This window comes from Cladophialophora yegresii (assembly GCF_000585515.1).
Source record: "Cladophialophora yegresii CBS 114405 chromosome Unknown aczIN-supercont1.5, whole genome shotgun sequence".
Taxonomy (NCBI): domain Eukaryota; kingdom Fungi; phylum Ascomycota; class Eurotiomycetes; order Chaetothyriales; family Herpotrichiellaceae; genus Cladophialophora; species Cladophialophora yegresii.
The window spans coordinates 2,702,917-2,721,000 of NW_006913049.1; the positions used below are offsets into that span (position 1 = coordinate 2,702,917).

At 51.8% G+C, this 18,084-nt stretch overlaps 5 protein-coding genes across 5 annotated transcripts; 1 reads left to right on the forward strand and 4 right to left on the reverse strand.

Moving 5' to 3' along the window:
• Positions 1-3,345: 3,345 nt before the first annotated feature.
• Positions 3,346-4,312, reverse strand: A1O7_07705 (lactam utilization protein lamB; the record flags this gene model as incomplete). Its single annotated transcript, XM_007761702.1, has 4 exons — positions 3,346-3,884; positions 3,935-4,094; positions 4,187-4,198; positions 4,256-4,312. The coding sequence occupies 4 exons, from the start codon at positions 4,310-4,312 to the stop codon at positions 3,346-3,348; spliced, it is 768 nt and encodes a 255-aa protein (XP_007759892.1).
• Positions 4,313-4,785: 473 nt separating this feature from the next.
• A1O7_07706 (urea carboxylase) lies at positions 4,786-8,782 on the forward strand (the record flags this gene model as incomplete). Its single annotated transcript, XM_007761703.1, has 5 exons — positions 4,786-5,250; positions 5,318-6,947; positions 7,022-7,839; positions 7,884-8,460; positions 8,535-8,782. 5 exons carry the CDS (start codon positions 4,786-4,788, stop codon positions 8,780-8,782), a joined length of 3,738 nt encoding a protein of 1,245 aa, XP_007759893.1.
• Positions 8,783-8,891: 109 nt separating this feature from the next.
• On the reverse strand, positions 8,892-10,225 carry A1O7_07707 (uncharacterized protein; the record flags this gene model as incomplete). The annotated part of the gene is made up of 2 exons (XM_007761704.1): positions 8,892-9,236; positions 9,566-10,225. 2 exons carry the CDS (start codon positions 10,223-10,225, stop codon positions 8,892-8,894), a joined length of 1,005 nt encoding a protein of 334 aa, XP_007759894.1.
• Positions 10,226-11,435: 1,210 nt separating this feature from the next.
• Positions 11,436-12,775, reverse strand: A1O7_07708 (uncharacterized protein; the record flags this gene model as incomplete). Its single annotated transcript, XM_007761705.1, has 2 exons — positions 11,436-12,276; positions 12,333-12,775. 2 exons carry the CDS (start codon positions 12,773-12,775, stop codon positions 11,436-11,438), a joined length of 1,284 nt encoding a protein of 427 aa, XP_007759895.1.
• Positions 12,776-16,845: 4,070 nt separating this feature from the next.
• On the reverse strand, positions 16,846-17,916 carry A1O7_07709 (uncharacterized protein; the record flags this gene model as incomplete). Its single annotated transcript, XM_007761706.1, has 1 exon — positions 16,846-17,916. The coding sequence occupies one exon, from the start codon at positions 17,914-17,916 to the stop codon at positions 16,846-16,848; it is 1,071 nt and encodes a 356-aa protein (XP_007759896.1).
• Between the last annotated feature and the right edge of the window lie 168 nt (positions 17,917-18,084).

Sequence of the window (18,084 nt, forward strand, 5' to 3'; positions counted from 1 at the left end):
AAGGAAGTCGACCTCTTTCGTAAAGAACTTATATTTTAATAATTTTATATATAAACTATACTTCTTTAGCCTCTCGAGTATAAATAGTAAGTATCTCTTATACTCCTCTTCATCGGCGCTAAAGATAAGTATATTATCTATATATATAATATAGATATTATCTAGAAGGCCTTAAAGGGCTTCGTTAATATAACTCTAAAATATTACTAAAGTATTAGTAAGCCTAAAAGGTATAACTAAATACTTAAAGTACTTATATTATATATAAAATATAGTCTTTTAATAGTCCCCCTTTATAACTAGAATATAGTAGTACGCGTCTTTAAGATCTAGCTTAGAGAAGACCTTCGCGCTACTTAAGCGGTTTAGGATCTCCGGGATAAGGGGTAGGGGGTACCTATTCTTCTTCGTAATCCGGTTTAGGCCCCGATAGTCGACGTAAAGTCGTAGGGTACCGTCGGACTTAGGTACGAAGAGGATTAGTGCCTCGGCCGATAATTTACTCGGTTAAATCCACCCCTTTTCTAGGCTGGAATTAAGGTACTCGCGTAAGACCCGTAGTTCCTTCGCACTAAGAGGGTATATAGGGCTGTATAGGACTGTTTCGCCCTCTTAAATCGGGATTTAATATTTAGTTTTTATATTAGTAGCGAAAGGATCGCTACTAGGCTCTTAAAAAATAAAAGCGAATCGACTTAATCTCGCGTTAAGTGCTATCTTACCGCGAGTTTTATATAACTCGCCCTTATCCTCGTTATCTTTCTAGATAAGTTATATATAGGTGATTAGGACTTCGTCCTTCTTCGCCTTAGCCTCTAACTCTAGTAATAATATCTCGATTATATATAAGTCGGGTTTATCTCGGAAGCTCTATATACCGGTTAACTAATCTATATTAGGGTTAATATCTCTTAGCTAAGGAAATCTAAGAATAGTGTTATAGAATATAATTTTAGTTATAAGGAAATCCTAAGGGTACGACTTATATATATATCGGTAGTCGGTTACTATTATATTAAGATAGTATTAACCGTAGACTCTTACTACCTAGCTAGCTACTATACGGACTTAGATATTCGGCTCGGTTAACTTTACGCCTAACTCCGCTACTAGTAAATATTTAATAAAGTTAGCTTATATACCGCTATCGAGTAGTGTACGAGCCGTCCTTATACTATTTAGTTTAGTAAGGTGAACTTCTAATATAAGTGCCTTAAGTGCTACCTCGGAGCTAGCGATTTCCCTATTAGTATCTAAGCTTAGCGCTACTACGGCACTTAGTAGGCTAATACTTAGTTTTTTAACTAGTCGCTCTTCTTCCTCTTCCCCTTAGTCTCCTTCTTTATATATAAGAAGAGTGCGTCTCGCGGTTTAGTTAGTCGCGAGCGATAATCTCTCGCCCGATACCCTCTCTTATAGTAGATATTATATTCTCCGTCGAAGGGTAACTTTAGTTTATTATCTCTATAACGGGCTTTCTTCGTTAGTAAGGGCGAGGTCCGCTCGCGAGGCGCACGGGAACCGTGTAAGGATCGGTAGCGAGCGGGGTTAGTAGTAGTTATAGTTAATATAACCCTCTTTATTATAAAGGGTGCGACTCGCTTAGTATTTTCCCGCTTCTCTTTACTAATAGTCTTTTTTAGTCTTTAAGTTAATATTAGTACTTATACTCTAGAGGTAATATTCTCTAAGTCTCTCTAGATAGTATCTCGTAGTACTAGTATTAAAGTATAGAAGAGGGTTTAGCCTTACCGCTCCTCTTTAATAAAAAGGCTAATCTCCTCTTTTAAGAGTTTTATCTAGTATATTAAGTCCCGTACGGACTAGCCTACTTCTTATTTAAGAGTCGTGAGCGCGACTAGTGCTTCTCCCTTACGAATATTTACGTCTTTAATAATATCCTTATACTATAAGATAAAGAGAGGCTACGACTCGGGGATAGATTATATTAGCTAGCGGTCTTATCGCTAGCGGTTGATCGCGCGGTCTTCGAGCCCGTTAGCCGCGGTTCGTATATAGTATCCCTAGTCGGGGGTGACCTCGGGCGGAATCGCATTAAATACTATTTACTAGCTATTATTAAAGTCGCGTAAGGCTCGTATATTCTTCTTATTAAACTTTAGAGGCTGCTTAAGTATTCGTAATATCCGCTATAACTATTCGTAATCTTTATTTACTTACGAGGAGCTATACGGTCGCTTACGACTCGGTAATATTATATTAGGAATAGCCTATAGCGATAGGTAAAGAGTAATAGTAGTGGGATTTAATAATATTAGGTATCCCTAGACCTCTAGGTTAAATAGGACTTAAAGTATAAAAGGAGGGTAAGACTCTTATATAAGCTATATAAGAGATAAAGGCGTCCTCTTAGTAGGCTTAGTAAGCTCTAGTCGCTATTCTTAATACATTATACCTATAACTTCTATATATTATAGTGGCTCGCGGCCAGCCTTCTCTTCTTCTATCGCCTAAATCTTATCCCGGAGTTACTTGCGTCTTAACTCGGTCTCGAGCGCTTTTCGCCGGGCGACGAGTTATTAGTATTCTTTATCTTCACCCTCTAAGGTATGAGGTGTCCTCGACTCGCGTGTAAGCGTCGGGAGTATTAAGTGTACCTCGATGGGTTTATCGTTTGTTAGGTTTTCTCGGGGGGCTGTAGTTAAAGACCCGGCTTCTATAGGTGACCCCCGAGCTGCGGGTATAGCTCTTTTAGGCGCTATTACCGCTTATACTATCACTTCGTCCGACTGATCGTGTTGAGATGCTTTAAGAATGTTAAGAACAGCCTATAGCGATAGGTAGAGAGTAATAGTGGTGGGATTCAATAATATTAGGTGTCCCTAGACCTCTAGGTTAAACAGGACTCAAAGCATGAAAGGAGGGTAAGACTCTTATGCGAGCTGCATGAGAGATGAAGGCGTCCTCTTGGCAGGCTTAGTAAGCTCTGGTCGCCATTCCTGACACTTCGTAAGCACTCCATCTAATTACTGTTTCTCCGACTTCGAAGAAACTCGAGCTGACTCCAGTACCCTAAATTGGAATTGCAAGGAAGCTGGATTTTTTTAGTCATTTCGTTATAGACATCTTAGTAGGATGGCGAGAACGTAATAAAAGTGGTAGTCACATAATAGGTGTGTTGGCGCTCATCAATTTAGTGGGTTCCTTGCATCAGAGCTTGGCAAAATAAAGGCCGGAAGGCGTCCCTCTTCCTACTCACCACGCATGTGATCATGAATGATACGTAAACGCATTTAACACTGGTAGCTCTACAAGGTGTACCTCTGTACCCTTCAAGACTGAGGAGACAGTCCTATACTTCACCTCATCTCATCTCATCCCATCTCATCGCCCATGTTCCGTATTGAACTCATCTATCACCTCCTTTGTCGTCTTGATGATCCCCAGACAACCAGGCGAGTCGGAATGGCAACATATAGAGATCGGGTAGTCCTTGACAGGCAACTGGACGGTGCTCCCGTCCGTGGCCGTCACGGACTGCGAGTTGAGCTGCTGGCTGACATGTTTCCTCACGTCCTGCAGGTCCCAGGCCTTCTTCTTCCGGTCGATGACCAGCATGCCGTCGTTCGAGTACTTGACGTCGCCGTACATTTCGGCCCAGAAGGGGATGCCGAGATCGTTGGCCGCCTTTTCCATGTTCGTCCCGGCCAGGCCAAACACCGGCGTGCCTTTCGGGATGCCCTCCATCACGGCCTTTGCGATTTCGTAATCCCGGCACATCATCCCGTAGAGGACGCCGTGCGGCTTGACGTGATGCAGGGGCACGCCTTCGCGGTCCAGGAAGCCTTTGAGGGCTCCGACTTGGTAGATCGTTATGGCGGTCAATTCCTCGGGGGACATTTTGATTTCGCGCCGTCCGAAGCCTTGCGTGGTAAGTACGGCGTCTGAGCAATATTGGGAATGCAGATCCTACCTTGTATGTCCGGCAGCCCCGGATGTGCGCCGACCTTGATGTTGTGCTTCTTGCAGTTCCGCACGGTTTCCTGCATAATCAACGGATCACCGGCGTGGAAGCCGCACGCGACATTGGCATGGTCGATGAGCGGTAGGAGTTCCAGGTCGGGGCCACAGACCTGCAAGGCTCCGTTAGTCGCAAGGACAAAGCTCCAGGCATCGATGTTGGTGGGACAAATTACAACGACGGTACCGTCTTGGAGAAACTCACATAGTTTCCGTACTATCCTCTTGTCAGATATAGTTTCGGTCAGCCACGACTCAGTTCTCAAGGACTTACAGCCTCTCCCAAATCCACATTGAGCAGGGCTTTGTGTTTGATTGGTGGTGGTGCCATCTTGGATCCCGGTATGGAGGCCTGAGGTTCGTATGTGTAGGTCTTACTTGCGAAGGGCGAAAACACACGGGCCAGTGGCGGCGATTGAAGCTAACAACTTGATCACACAGGTCGGTTCCTTTCTTCCTCGCGCAAGAGGCCTGCCCTCAGCTCACAAGAATTGCACAGTATCTCGAAAGGTGAAGACATCCGCGATATACGTCACTCTGATAGCGGAGAAGAACGAGTCGAGGAGTGTGGAGTGACAGACTCGCGCTCTCCCCGCTCTTCATCATGCATCATGCCCACGCATCGGGGAATTCCATGCAACAATGTCCAATGACGGCAAGTCGTCAACTGATAGCAAGGTTCGCCGAGGAAGTAAATTGATAATGCCAATGATCCTTCCAACTTCCAGCCCGCTAGGAGCAGGCCGTCCATGCTAAAGCTGTCGACATCGCTTCATCACCTCACCGCATCACCGCCTGCCCAAGATGCAGAAGCTGAAGACCCTGCTGGTTGCGAATCGGGGAGAGATCGCGGTCCGGATATGCAAGACAGCTCGCAAACTCGGCGTCAAGACCATCTCCATCTACACGGGCGCTGATGCCGCGTCGGCGCACGTTGGCGCTGCGGACGAGGCCGTCCTTCTCTCGGGCCCAGACGCAAAGGGCTACATCGACGGCGAGCAGATCGTGGAGATCGCCAAATCGAAGGGAGCAGACGCCGTGATTCCAGGCTATGGCTTTCTTTCCGAGAACACGGACTTCGCCCAACAGGTCTCTGAGGCGGGGATGGTATTCGTGGGGCCGAGTTCCAAGTGCATCGACGACTTCGGGATCAAGCACACGGCCCGCGAGCTCGCCGCCAAAGCAGACGTCCCGATCGTGCCTGGCACGAGAGGTCTAGTCCAGTCGGAGGATGAGGCCGTCGAGGAAGCGAAGAAATTGGGATTTCCGGTAAGGAACCTTCAGTGCACTCGCCTAGCTACCGCTGGGCACCCAAACGGTTCTGACACTCCTTCAGGTCATGTTGAAGGCAACAGCAGGAGGGGGCGGGATGGGCCTGTTGACATGCAACAACGAGGAGGAAGTCCGACAATCGTTCAAAACGGTGCAGTCTCGGGGCGAGACCCTGTTCAAGAACTCTGGTCTGTTCATTGAGAAGTTCTTCCCCTCGTCCCATCACATCGAGGTCCAAGTCTTTGGCAACGGCCAGGGCCAGGCGATCCATTTCGGCGAGCGCGAATGCTCGATCCAGCGTCGACACCAGAAGGTAGTAGAAGAGTGCCCGAGTCCTTTTGTCGTCGAACGTCCCGAGCTGCGCGCAAAGCTGGGGGACGCGGCTGTCCGGTTGGCCGAGTCCATCAGGTACGGCTCCGCCGGGACCATTGAATACCTTGTCGACGACGAGTCCGGAGATTTCTTCTTCTTGGAGATGAACACGCGGTTACAGGTCGAGCACGGCATCACGGAGATGTGCTACGGCGTCGACCTGGTCGAGCTGATGCTGAAGCAAGCCGACGCACAGCTTTCTGGCTCAGGCGGGCTTGACGGTGAGTATCTGCGGAATTTACAGCCCAAGGGTCCGTCCGGCGCGGCGATCGAAGTGCGCGTATATGCCGAGAATCCAGCCAAGGACTACGCACCCTCGCCGGGCACGTTGCAGCACGTCTCTTGGAAGGAAGTGCCGGGTTCTCGTATCGACGGGTGGATCCACACCGGCACGAAAGTGACTTCGTTCTACGATCCCCTGCTAGCAAAGGTCATGGTGCACGCATCAGAGAGGACCGAAGCCATCCAGTTGATGGCCGAAATGCTGGATGGGTCGAAGATCTTCGGACCACCCACGAACATGGACTTTCTCGCGAGCATCCTGAAGGACGAGACCTTCAAGTCCGGCAGGACGATGACCAAATTCTTGGATTCCTTCAATTATCAGCCTTCTGCAATAGACGTCCTCCAAGGCGGGGCATACACTCTGGTGGAAGATTGGCCTGGGCGCCCTACCGTTGGGAAAGGGTTCTCCCATTCAGGACCCATGGATCCACTTGCATTCCGGATAGCGAACGCTCTGGTGGGAAATCCTCCGGGCAAGGAAGGCATGGAGATAACCCTGAGCGGACCGGATCTGAAGTTTCTGGGCGCGGCAATTATTGCCATCTGCGGAGCCCCCATGGAAGTCAAATTGGACGGCAAGGATATGCCCATGTGGACGCGGCTGAAGATCGAAGCCGGGCAGCGATTGACCATCGGTAAAACAACTGGTGGAGGCTGCAGATCGTACCTTGCGATCCATGGAGGACTGCCCAGCATCGCGACGTGGTTCGGGTCCAAGTCGACGGCCCCTATGACCGGCGTCGGTGGCTACCAAGGAAGGGCCCTCGCTGCGGGCGACCTTCTGGCCATTGCGAAAAACCTCCCCAAAATCAGTGGCGAGTTGAAGCTGCCCGACGATTTGATTCCATCGTACCCTACGGAATGGGACCTGTTCGCCATGCCCGGTCCGTACGACGAAGGCTTCATCACCACCGAATCCATCGAGGAATTCTACAACACCACCTGGACAATCTCGCACAATGCTGCGCGAGGAGGCATACGCCTTATAGGCACGAAACCCAAATGGGCGAGGCCTGATGGTGGCGAAGGCGGCGCTCGTGAGTTTTCTCTTCCTTCAAAACTGCAGCTGCATCATGTTGTCAACTTCCGGCCTGGCTGACCTATACCACAGATCCTAGCAACGTGATCGAATACGGCTACCCCGTTGGGACGGTGAATTGGACAGGGGACGATCCGTGCTTGTTCCCTATCGATGCTCCTGACTTTGGTGGCTTTGTCTCGGCGACCACAATCATCAAAGCCGACTACTGGCGCTTGGGGCAGATGAAGGCTGGCAACAAGTTGAGGTTCCAGCGAGTGTCCTACCAGGACGCCATGGCCAAGCGAAAAGAGGTTGAAAGCTTCCTCGGCGCCGTCCACGATTGCTGTAATGGGAAATCGAAGTTCGAGGAAGTGGCTCCGTTGAAATATGACGAGTTCCCCAGCTCGGTGCACAGTAAGGGCTGGGAGCCTGCCATCATCCATCAAATCCACGAAGACTCGGCAAAGCACCAACCTCTCGTCTCGTACAGGCAGGGTGCTGATGATTTTATCCTGATCGATTATGGCCACGGCTCATTCGATCTCAATTATCGATGCCGTGCGGTTGCGCTATATCGTAAGCTTCGAGAGTCGACTGGGGAGATCTCGTTCTCGAATGGCGCACTCCATACCGGCATGGCGTGCGGCAACTCGCTCATGCTGTACTATGATTCCACAAAGGTGCCCCGCCAGACCATGCTGGATTATTTGCTGCAGCTGGAGACTGAACTGGGCGACCTGAGTGAAGCCAAGTTTCCGAGCCGTAAGTACAAACTCCCGATTACTTTCGAGAGCAAGAGGCAGAAGGAGAGCTTGCAGAGATATATGGAGACGCAGCGGCCGTACGCCTCATATCTCCCTGACCCGATGGAATTTGTGGCCAAGAATAATGCCTTTTCCATGCACCAGGTAAGCGGTCCTTCTGAGTGCGGTTCGCTGCTGACGCTTGCTAGCTTCGTGACATCTACACCAAGTCCTCGCTGATGGTGGTCGCCGTCGGCTTCTTCGTCGCTCTGCCAATCGCTCTGCCTATTGATCCTCGGCAGCGCATTCAGTGCCCGAAGATGAATCCCTCTCGTGTGCATACTCCGGAGGGCCAAGTGGGGTGGGGAGGCTCCTGCATGGCATTGTACAACGTCGAATCTCCGGGCGGGTACATGAACACGGGTCTCTCTATCCCGGGTGCGGACATTCTTGGCTATAAGAAGGGTTATAATTCCGAGCGACCGTGGCTCTTCGAGGACTTTGACCAGATCACCTTCTATGAGGTCACCGAGGACGAATACGAAGCCATGATGGCGGTCTTTCGTAGTGGCCGGTACGAGTATCAGTACGAGGACACCGAGTTTGACATGAAGGAACATAACAAGCTGTTGAGAGACACAAAGGACGAGGTCGAGCAAATCCGGGCCAAACAGCGGAAAGCCCAGGCTGAAATGGACAAGCTGGAGAAGGAACTTCTCGAGAAATGGAACAAAGAGAAAGAAGCTGGCAAGATCAGTATGGATACCGTTGAAGAGTTGATGAATGGTTTGTCTCACTCCCATTCCCACTCCTCAGTCCGCGTTCCGTCCTCTGCGCCGCAGGACCTAACATGTCTGCAGATCCGAATATCATTGCTGTGGAAGCACCCTTGAATGCCAACGTGTGGAAGGTGGAAGTCAAGGAAGGTGATGCCGTCAGACTCGAGCAGGTCGTTTCCATCTTGGAGGCCATGAAGTTGGAAATTCCTGTCAAAGCCGAACAAAGTATGGACGGCGCAACTGTGGAGAAACTTCTCGTCAAGCCGAACGATGTGGTCTCAGCAGGGAAGCCGCTCATGCTTCTTCGCCGACCTGGGACAAAGGCATGAATGTAATATATGCTGGTCAACGAGTCGGCCTCTTGCGTCGTAGTCCACCACTGCTGGAATTCTCGTTGGTGCAATTCAAATCGTGGAACAAGGCCTTCCAGACCCAATGTCACACTCCAAACTTTTCGTACGTCCACAATTTCATGAATTCGTCGACCACGGCACGACTCTCAATCAGGATTCCGAGCTCTTGGCTCGTTTTCCAGCTCGCAGCATCCATGTTACCACTTCCTAACAGTATCATCTCGCCGTCCACTATCGTCACCTTCGCATGCAGCTTGACGGGGACTGTGTCTCGGTACTGCTCAATCTCGCGCAAGACAGGGTGTTGCGTACCCCGGCCATCGTCACTGTCGAAGTACGACACCTGCAGAAGACTATCGCTATCCATCTGTTCCGCCCGTCTTCTGAGTCTCTGGATGGATGCGGGAGTAGTCGTACCGGCAGTGACCAGCTGCTCCATCGTCATAAGCGTCCGGTTTGTCCAGACGCGTACACTGACACCACGCGCCAGAGCTTGCAACAGGAGGTCAACAACGGTTGGCTCTGTAAGATTTGGGGTGAGCAAAATGATTCTAGATTTTGCCGTGGCCAGCAAGTGATATGTGGTCCGCAACAGTGGGGTCGGGCTGAAAGCCGGCGTGGACGTCGTAGATGGCAGGCAAGGGCAGTGGCCAGCGAGTGCTTGCGGTTGCAGGTGGTTGGGGAGCAGAGAGGGTGTATGAGGTGATGGCAGGAGAGTAGTCGGTGCCGGTATATCGTTGTTTGAAGATGACCTGCTACCACCACCATAACCAGTAGAAGTAGATGTAGCAGTAGGTTCTTGCTTGCGGCACGTTCAGAGGCTGCTGCCAAGGACCGTCCATTGTCCCAAAACTGGCCGTGAAACGATAATAATTGATCCACTATGGGACCGCTACACAAGACAGCCACCTCATACCACCGCTCCCATGAGACATTGCAGGACGGGAATATGGCAAACTTCCTGTCCACCACAACATACTTGGAGTGGATGATCCCGAATGGCCAGAAAAACTTGCGGCTGACCCGCAGGGTGAGACCTTTGAGCTCTTCTGGGCGCGGCAGACCTATCTTCCTCCACGACGAGGATGGATACTGTTCGCCCTCCTTCGGTGTCGGTAGGAGCATATTCCGCGCCAGGGACGCAGAAGAGAAACATATCCGTACTGATATCTTCTTGGAGGAAGATAGGGCTTTCTGAGACAAATATACCAGAGCCTCATTAATAAGATCTCGTGTGACTGACGCCGCCCAAAAGCAAGTTACAAGTATGACTTCTCGTTCCGCCCTTTTGATCGCGGGTATGATTGTGGATTTGTACACGCTGTAGCCGGTCCCGGTTGTCAAGGACAAGACTGTGCTGGTGGTACGGCGACCTTCCGATGCCTCCTGGATGTAGGCGGCGTCGAACTCAGAAGCCATATGCAAGAGTGGCTGTGTTGGTTCCTCCATATGTAGATTGCTCCCGCAGAACACGTGGTCAAGAAGCCCGATCGCCGTGCACCGCTCTGACGAAGTGCTGGCGACGAAACTCACCGATTCATCTTGCGTTCCTAGCCAGCGAGAAGCTAGCTGAGTTTCTGTGCTCAACAACAGTTCCTTATCTTGGAACCCCTTTCACAGTAAGATGCGGAGCCGAGAAGGGCACAGAAGTCGTTTATTCATTCAAGAGAAGGAAGGAAACGCATCACGGCCAGCTTGGGCGTGATCGAATTAAGCTAGATATGGACTAGCGCCATTTGAAAATTGGCGTGATTGGCAACAAGAGATCATTAAAGTCTGTTATGCGTTGAATTTCAGGACCTGGAGTCATTGCCTGGATGCTCAAACTACCATGTCTTGAGAGACAAGACAGTTGATAAGCTGTTCGTATCGAAGATTCTTCTCAGGTCGGACACAGCATGCTCTCGCCTCAACGGATGCACGTCGATATGTCCCTCCATTCATCGGAGCCGTGCTTGATACCGTGATAGAGATTGAGCTCTCCCGCCCCCCCCCTCACCCCAACCTGCTGCAATCCTGTCACAAACAGCTACTTGGTCCGTAATAAGTTCGTCGACCCTTCACCAATTGTGGACATGCTCGGCGAAATGAAGAATATGCCATGCAGGTCCACGCCAGCAAACCTGCCAAGTCGAGAGCTTTTTCGCGAGTACGGAGTACTCGTACACAGAATCGGCATCTCACAGCCAACAGCGGACTCTACATGTGGACTGATAGACGTTGTTGAAGACGGGGACGGCGAAGCTTCCACGGACATTTCTTGGGCAATTGAAGAGGAGTCTATTTGTTTTCAAGTATTACATGTGTTCTTTCATCCTCCAGAATGAGGCTCAACTCGGCCAAACGAGCCCATCGCCTCTTACCAGCTAACAAGCGTCTCTAGTGCTACAAATCTCGTCGTTCTCGTAAAGACATGGTTCTAAACGAACAAAGTCTTCATGTCGCTGCAAACAACGCAAGGAGAACGCGAAGTACCCAGCAAGACGCTCCCGGAAATGCCCAAATGTCGATGGTAAAAAAACCTAATCAGCACAGATGCAATACAGTAGAGATGGGCAGGTATGGAGTGCAGAGTAGAGAGGTAGAGGGTCAACCACGACTTCCAACAGAGCCTTGACACAGTGGTTGTTTAAAACCCCACGAACATCTCATCGAGATCTTCGACATCGATCTGTTCAGGGCTCATCGTACTCCAAGAAGCCTCTCCCATCTCGATATCATCTAGATCGAGTGACAAGTTTACCTTGGTCACGTTGGCATGATGATCAGGCTTAGCCTGTATCATGGGGCTGCTTGCCAATACCTTCTGCTCGGGGATGTGAAGAGCTTGGTGAGACTGACCAAAGAGAGCCAAGCCGAGTTCCCGATCACGTTTCTGGCGCTGCTCGGGGGTTTCTTCCGAGACTTCGGCGGTGGCAGGCCTCTCGTTCAGTTCTATCGACGCTTGCACAGTAGGGTTGTGCAGGCTCATACCGCGCGCCCGGACAGCGGTTGCGGTCTCTGTGAAGCCCCGCTCGTCATCCTCCAGCGGTGGGCTTGGTGCACGATTTGATTTACGACGTACGTCAGGAGTGCCGTCTGGGTTCAAACTGCTCCTGGCGCTGAAGTGCTCTCCCGGCGTAGGGAGCTCCATGGGGTCATCATGATCCAGGTCAGGTGAGTATAACTCCACCTCTGGGCTGGGAGACAGGCGAGCTCGATCTCGCCGGTCGAGGTCCAATTCATCATCGCCTTGGCTGTGATCCGAGACACTAGGGGTGATGTCCTTGATTGTCAAGAGGGGCGGCGGTAAAATGTCGTCTGACGAGGAGGGCAAAGGCATTCGTGGTTGGGTGGTGAGGAAGAAGAAGACTTTCCGTGGGTGGACTGGGATCAGCTCCTTCGCCAGCGGGCAGGGCGACAAAGCAGTCCATGACCGCTTAAGGTATAGACTGAGGCGGGACGACAGTAGTGCAGCTGGATTCGCAGAGCTGTGACAGACAGGTTAGTGCATTGTTTTCCGGGTGCTTGATTACGGAGGACTTACTGGGCGATACTGGTGTTGGTCGATGCCAGTATTGTAGCAAGATCTTTGATGAGGTGTGGTCGATTTCCTGTCTTTTCCAGCTGCTCGATCACAGCGATGACAATGTCGTCGTTGATCCCGTCTGTGTCAACTTTACGGCCTGGCGCACCGAGCTTTGGAGATGCCGGAGGGGTGTATCCGGCTGCGGCTTGGTATACTATAGTGGCGGTTGAGTGGTCGATCGAGGGCGAGCCAGCCTTGGAGCGTGGCGAGGAAATTGGTGACAGAGGTTCATTGCCATCGTGAGAACGCTTCAGCTTCTTCGCTGGAGGTGAAGGAGAAGTAGTGGTCCCGGTAGGTGGTGTAGGAGTGTTTGGAGATGGGCGGTGTGCGCGAGAGCCGTTAGGCAGATGGATGCCCAGCGAAGGCAAGGAGAGCGATTTCCGACGGGTGTTGTAAGGCATGGTGAGATACTGTCATGTGTCGGTACGAGTGGAGGGACTGTTGTCGTCGAGACGTTGTATAACAACAGGAGGGCACGACAGCGGATAGAAGGTGTATGGGGAAGACTTGTGTACACCACCGAACGGAGTTCTGTAGCCTGGAAGAATCCCCGGCTAGGGAATTATCGTTTTTGGAAGGGTGGAATAGTCGAATGGCGGAATGATGATTCAGGCTGCGGCGACACCAGTCGAAGGATGGATTAGTGTTCCCTAGTGCTGGACAAGGGAGGGCGAAAGATGTGACGGACGGGCAGTGTTTAGACAGATGGGTACACGCAGCCCAGGGCGGCGATTGGAGGATCAAGGCAGCTGGAATGCGTGGCTGCAATGCAAGGTGCCGGATCGTGGAGCAATGAGAACTCTCAGGATGGAGCAGGGATCAGCTTCACTGGCTGCGTCTTCGCCTCCTTGCGTCCAGAGATCTTTCGCCAACCAGTCGACTGGCGTTGGGGCAAACGGCGGTAAGCAATGCAAACAGCACGGTTGGTAGATCACACACAGAAATGTGATGTGTTTCCTTCGGTGTATGGATCTTGACAGCGGCTTGATATGCCTGCGCCAAAAGTTGAAAGATGCGGTGATGGTAGCCTGATGCGAGGAGAGTTTCAGGGTCCGAACTATTTGGTCAGGGCTGGGTCGCGTGAGAAGGTTGCTGAAAGGAGCAGGTGGATCAGACGAAAGACGCTCTAGAATACAGGTAGACGTGCGACTACAGGGACTGACAGCAGGTTGAAGTCCACGAGGTCCAGTGTCGAAGCTTGAGAAAAAGCTGTGAAGCAAAAGTGAAGCTGAGGCAAAGACGAGGCAGATGTCAACATGAGATTAGCAGCTTGACGAAAAATCTCGTGGGCGACGTGATGGATACCTAAGGGTCCCAAATGCTACCTAGAAAATGGCGCTCACGATGCCTAAAGGCGATGGTCCGAACAATTGGGTTTAATGGGTCCCACGGCTGCACTCAGGTCCCTGGAAAGAGATCCGAAGAGTCCACTTGGCGAAGCTCGACCAGTCAACAAGCTGGAACTGGGGACATTCTTTATCCACTGCATGTCACCCGGGCCCGGCTAGCATGATTGAGGCAAGCACAACGCTTGACCTGCCTCTTTCCGATCTAAAACCTGATGGCTGACTTCGCGGATGCACTTGCCAGACTTTTTCACAACGACTGCCCGACGCCAGTCACTCGTCAAGTCTCCCAATCCGTCGTATTGCAAACCTTTACCTGTTACGTCGTGGGTTGTCGCTTATATCCAAATCGGCTTCGGAGCCGTCCGCCAGAGACCATCCAATGAGGTAATTCGAGATTCACGATTCTTCAGATAGTTGAACCATTGCCGATTCCGAGAAAAGGGAGAGGTACTGTGGTGTGATGTTTGGTGGCTCAAGAGATCAATGAACAGCTTGTGTATAATATGTCGGCGATTCGAAGGGCAAAGTGCACAGTAAGGTCGGTCGGTACCCGAGGGCCTTTTGCGCCCAGCGTTCTCATCTACCCTGTGGGTGTCCTGTCAAGAGAATATTGATACTTGGCCAACCTCGTAACCGCGAACTGCATGACGGCTGACACTCTTTACATCTCACCACATATTCGTACACGCTTCACTAGTTTATCCGACGATTATCGGATTATCACCCACCAGTTGCAATAGCAGTTACTGACAACAGCCAAGACTTGTTGCGCGCCAGGAGTAGTAAGCTCTTGTAGTGTAAATGGTGGTGTGGAAGAATGTTGGAGAGAAGTCGACCTTGCGAGGATTCAAATCGACCACTCACAACAGGTGCGGCATGTTTTGCGGTGGCTCGCTTGAGTTGAGAGTTTCGCACCGGACACGCGCCTGGATGCACTTGATGCAACTTTACTGCAGGCTTCAGGGGTTGGCCGACCAGGACCAGTGCCCCACCAATCAACGATCCTCCGCCCCTCCATTTACGTCAGGATCAATTTTTTTATTTTTGCCGCCCACACACCAGTTTGCACACAGAAATACGAGGTATCGAGGTCTTGAACGGCACTTTACCTGACACCTCACAACTCGACGGAGAGGCGCTAGCACCATATGGAGACATATCTCAATTAGACCGATTGGATCTCCAGCACTGATGAGAATAGTACCTCGTGTGCAGCCTGCACACGCGAGCGTGTTGCTCGAGGCGACACTGATGATGTCCTTCTTCCTGATTCGGTGGTGCAAGAGACGCGACCTGGACGACGAGTCTCGGGTAATTATGCCACAGCGTCTTCTCTTCGGCTCTATATGCCAGCGCATGAGTCGCTCAATTGCTTCACCGTTGACCGCGAGCTGCTTCCCCTCATAATTCGTCTCCACTCGACTTGACCCTCACCATTGACGCAGACATGAAACGTCAGCAACAAAGAAATAAAAAGGATTAGACTTAACGGCCGCTTCCTCCACTTACCGGCTAGTCCATCCGCATTCCGCCGCTCATGCGCAACCGAGCGATAATTCTGCTTAACTTCACGGGGAATACTGGCACCGACGGCTACGGAGAACGTTGATCGAGATATGGGAAGCAAGGAGTCAAGTATTTCCGACCTGCGAGGGTTCTTATCCCACATATCCAGCACTACACAGTACGAGTGGTTGCCTTCACGATCCACAGTGTACTCATTACTCGTAGCCGACGTTGCTTGCCCGGAGATAGCAGCGGCAAGAGTGACAGCAGCAGTCTTTCACCAGGCCGCCCGGCTATCCGGCCTGAAACGCAAGCACGTTAGAATTTTAAGCCTACATATCAATGGTGAGGTATACGAGGATCATATCAACATCTAGGATCGTGCATGGCTTCACCTGCGATATCGGCCGCTGTGTGAACCAAGTGCCGACGGTCGAACGAGCGAGGACACGAGCGCCAGCCAGGCGCAGACTCTCAGGCCATGATTCGGAATAACATGCTCACAACGATCTTCACCTCAGCTAGAGGGCCACCATGGAAATAATTACAACCCCACAGCCGCGGAATAGCTTCATGCACCCCCTGATAGTGTGCATGCGGTTCACCCGCACTGTTCGCATTTCCGTGAATCTAGCATAATATTAGCTGCACCAAAACCGCACCATGATGCAATAACCTCTGCGGAAAGAGTCCCTACGCGAGGAGCGAGGTCCCAAACACCTCTGACTTTTCCCAGCATCCATTCTTCCACCGGGTTATGGGATTCCCAAAGCAATGTTTCAGCATCTGACGTCCGGACCATTAATCCGGATCTACAAACTGCGGCTATATGCTTCCAGGGATCCGCGCGTGAACGCTGGAACCTCGCGTGAACGCCAGTCAGCCTCCACGCAAGATAAAGGGCTTTACATCATGGCGTGCTCAACGTTTTCAACGCTCAACAGATCACTTCGTTTGAGGTGTGAAGGTTTTGCCGCATATGAATTCATCTTGAGATTATCCCGTGTGAACCGCCATGAGGGAACATTTATCCGTTGGAGTTAGGCTAGCGCAGGACCTGTTTGGCTGTTCCGTCTCGGCGGAATCATTCGTATTCGCCCATTGTACACGGGCAAGAATTGCTCGGTGGGGTTACTGCAGATCGTCGGCTCGAGCCAAGTCCATGTGCCCGTACCGAATGCCACCGCTGCTCGGACGGACTTGCGACTGCGCGGTCATTACTCCATGCGCCCGACCCGACGGGAAGGGGCCGTGGCAGCGGCTGTCTTTAATAACATACTGTGTAGATAGCTGCCGAGCCGGGTACATGGAGAGATCCCGAGGAGATGACTCTGTGCGCGGTGTGGCCAGCTAGGCTGCGCTTTTGGCGTGGTCAGGTTGATGCCAGGCACCACAGCCGTTGGCACATGAGGCAAGGTGCAGTCGACTGAAACCCGGTGAACTGGCCTTTTTGAGACAAGCATGGCGCCGAGTTACCCCTTCCAGCCTCAGCCTTATTTCATCCGATTGATACGGTAGTCCGTACCCCTATCGTCAGGTGCAGGACCATCAGGTACGGCCTCGCTCACCGCGCTCATGTGGAGCTTGTTCGGTCATGCAAACTCCTATCTATATGCTCAACTCCTCCCGAACCATCCAAGCCAGCCCGTCGCTTTTGTACTCTCACTGGGATTGACTGGAGATCCCTCCCCGTCAGGTAAACCCGCTTTCTCAGGCTCGCGTCTCGGTCTAGGCCTCAAAACATACTCGTAGGTCGTTCCAAAATGGTACCTTCTCTTCCGCTCCACGATCAGCCCACTATCCTTTACTACCTGCTCAATGTCCTTGTTCCACCAGCACCCATAGTGATCAGCGTGCATCTTTGCGCCGTTATCGAGGATTCGATTCACGAAGTCGAGCTTCGACCGTCCGTGCTCGAGCAGGAGAATCTTGCCTCCCAAGTCCCCCCCTGCCTCAGCGACGAGCGCATCCAGCTGCTCTCGCTCCGGTTCGAGGGCACCATAATCCCGAGCTTCCTTGAGCTCTTCGAGCCGTTCTCGCGCTTCTTTCTCCACGACCTTCATATCCAACCCAGTACTCTTCTCGCCCGGCTGTCTGCACAGCTCGCCCAGCCTCTTCAAGAACCCGACGGCATTCGTCTCACTGCAGATCCCCATCGTCTGCACAATCGTGTCAAACCCACCCTCTGGCCTCTTGATCACTCGCCTATCACTCGCGTCGCCCACCACAAATTGCACAGGCCCCTTGAACTTCCTCCTCTCGTCCGCAATCTTGTCCTGCAACTCATTGAACTTCTTCTGCGCCTGATACAGCATGATCTCGCTCAGATCGTTCACCACCAGGCTCTTGACTTTGTTCTCCTCCCGCGACGTCAGTGCCGGGTCCAGCCTGTAGAGATCCATATTCCGCCCCGTCCCCGCGCTCACTTCCAGCACGTGCCCCCTCGCCTCGCGGCACAGATTCTCCCTCTTGCGCCGTAAGAACATGGCCCTCTCGGCCAATTCGACCTCGTCGTCAAAGTTGCGCGACATGTCCATCCACCGCGAACTCACGTCCGCGTTCTGCGGCAAATCCACGGCGTCGTATTCCGCCAGTGCGCGCGTATAAGACATGTACGTATACATGATGTAGGTGGACAGTGCGAAGCCAAAGAGGCAGCACCCCCACAGGTAGGTGGTCGAGGACATGTGGATGCGACGTCGGTGGGCGTCTCTGCTACGCATCTCCTTGAGGGTTTCTTCGGCGGCGGCTCGTTGCTGGAGCGTGGGTCGTGGTCTGGATTGCGGTCGCGGTTGGCGTTGGGATGGCGGCAGGCCAGGCGCGGGTCGACTTGTTGCCGTCGAGGCGTATCTGCG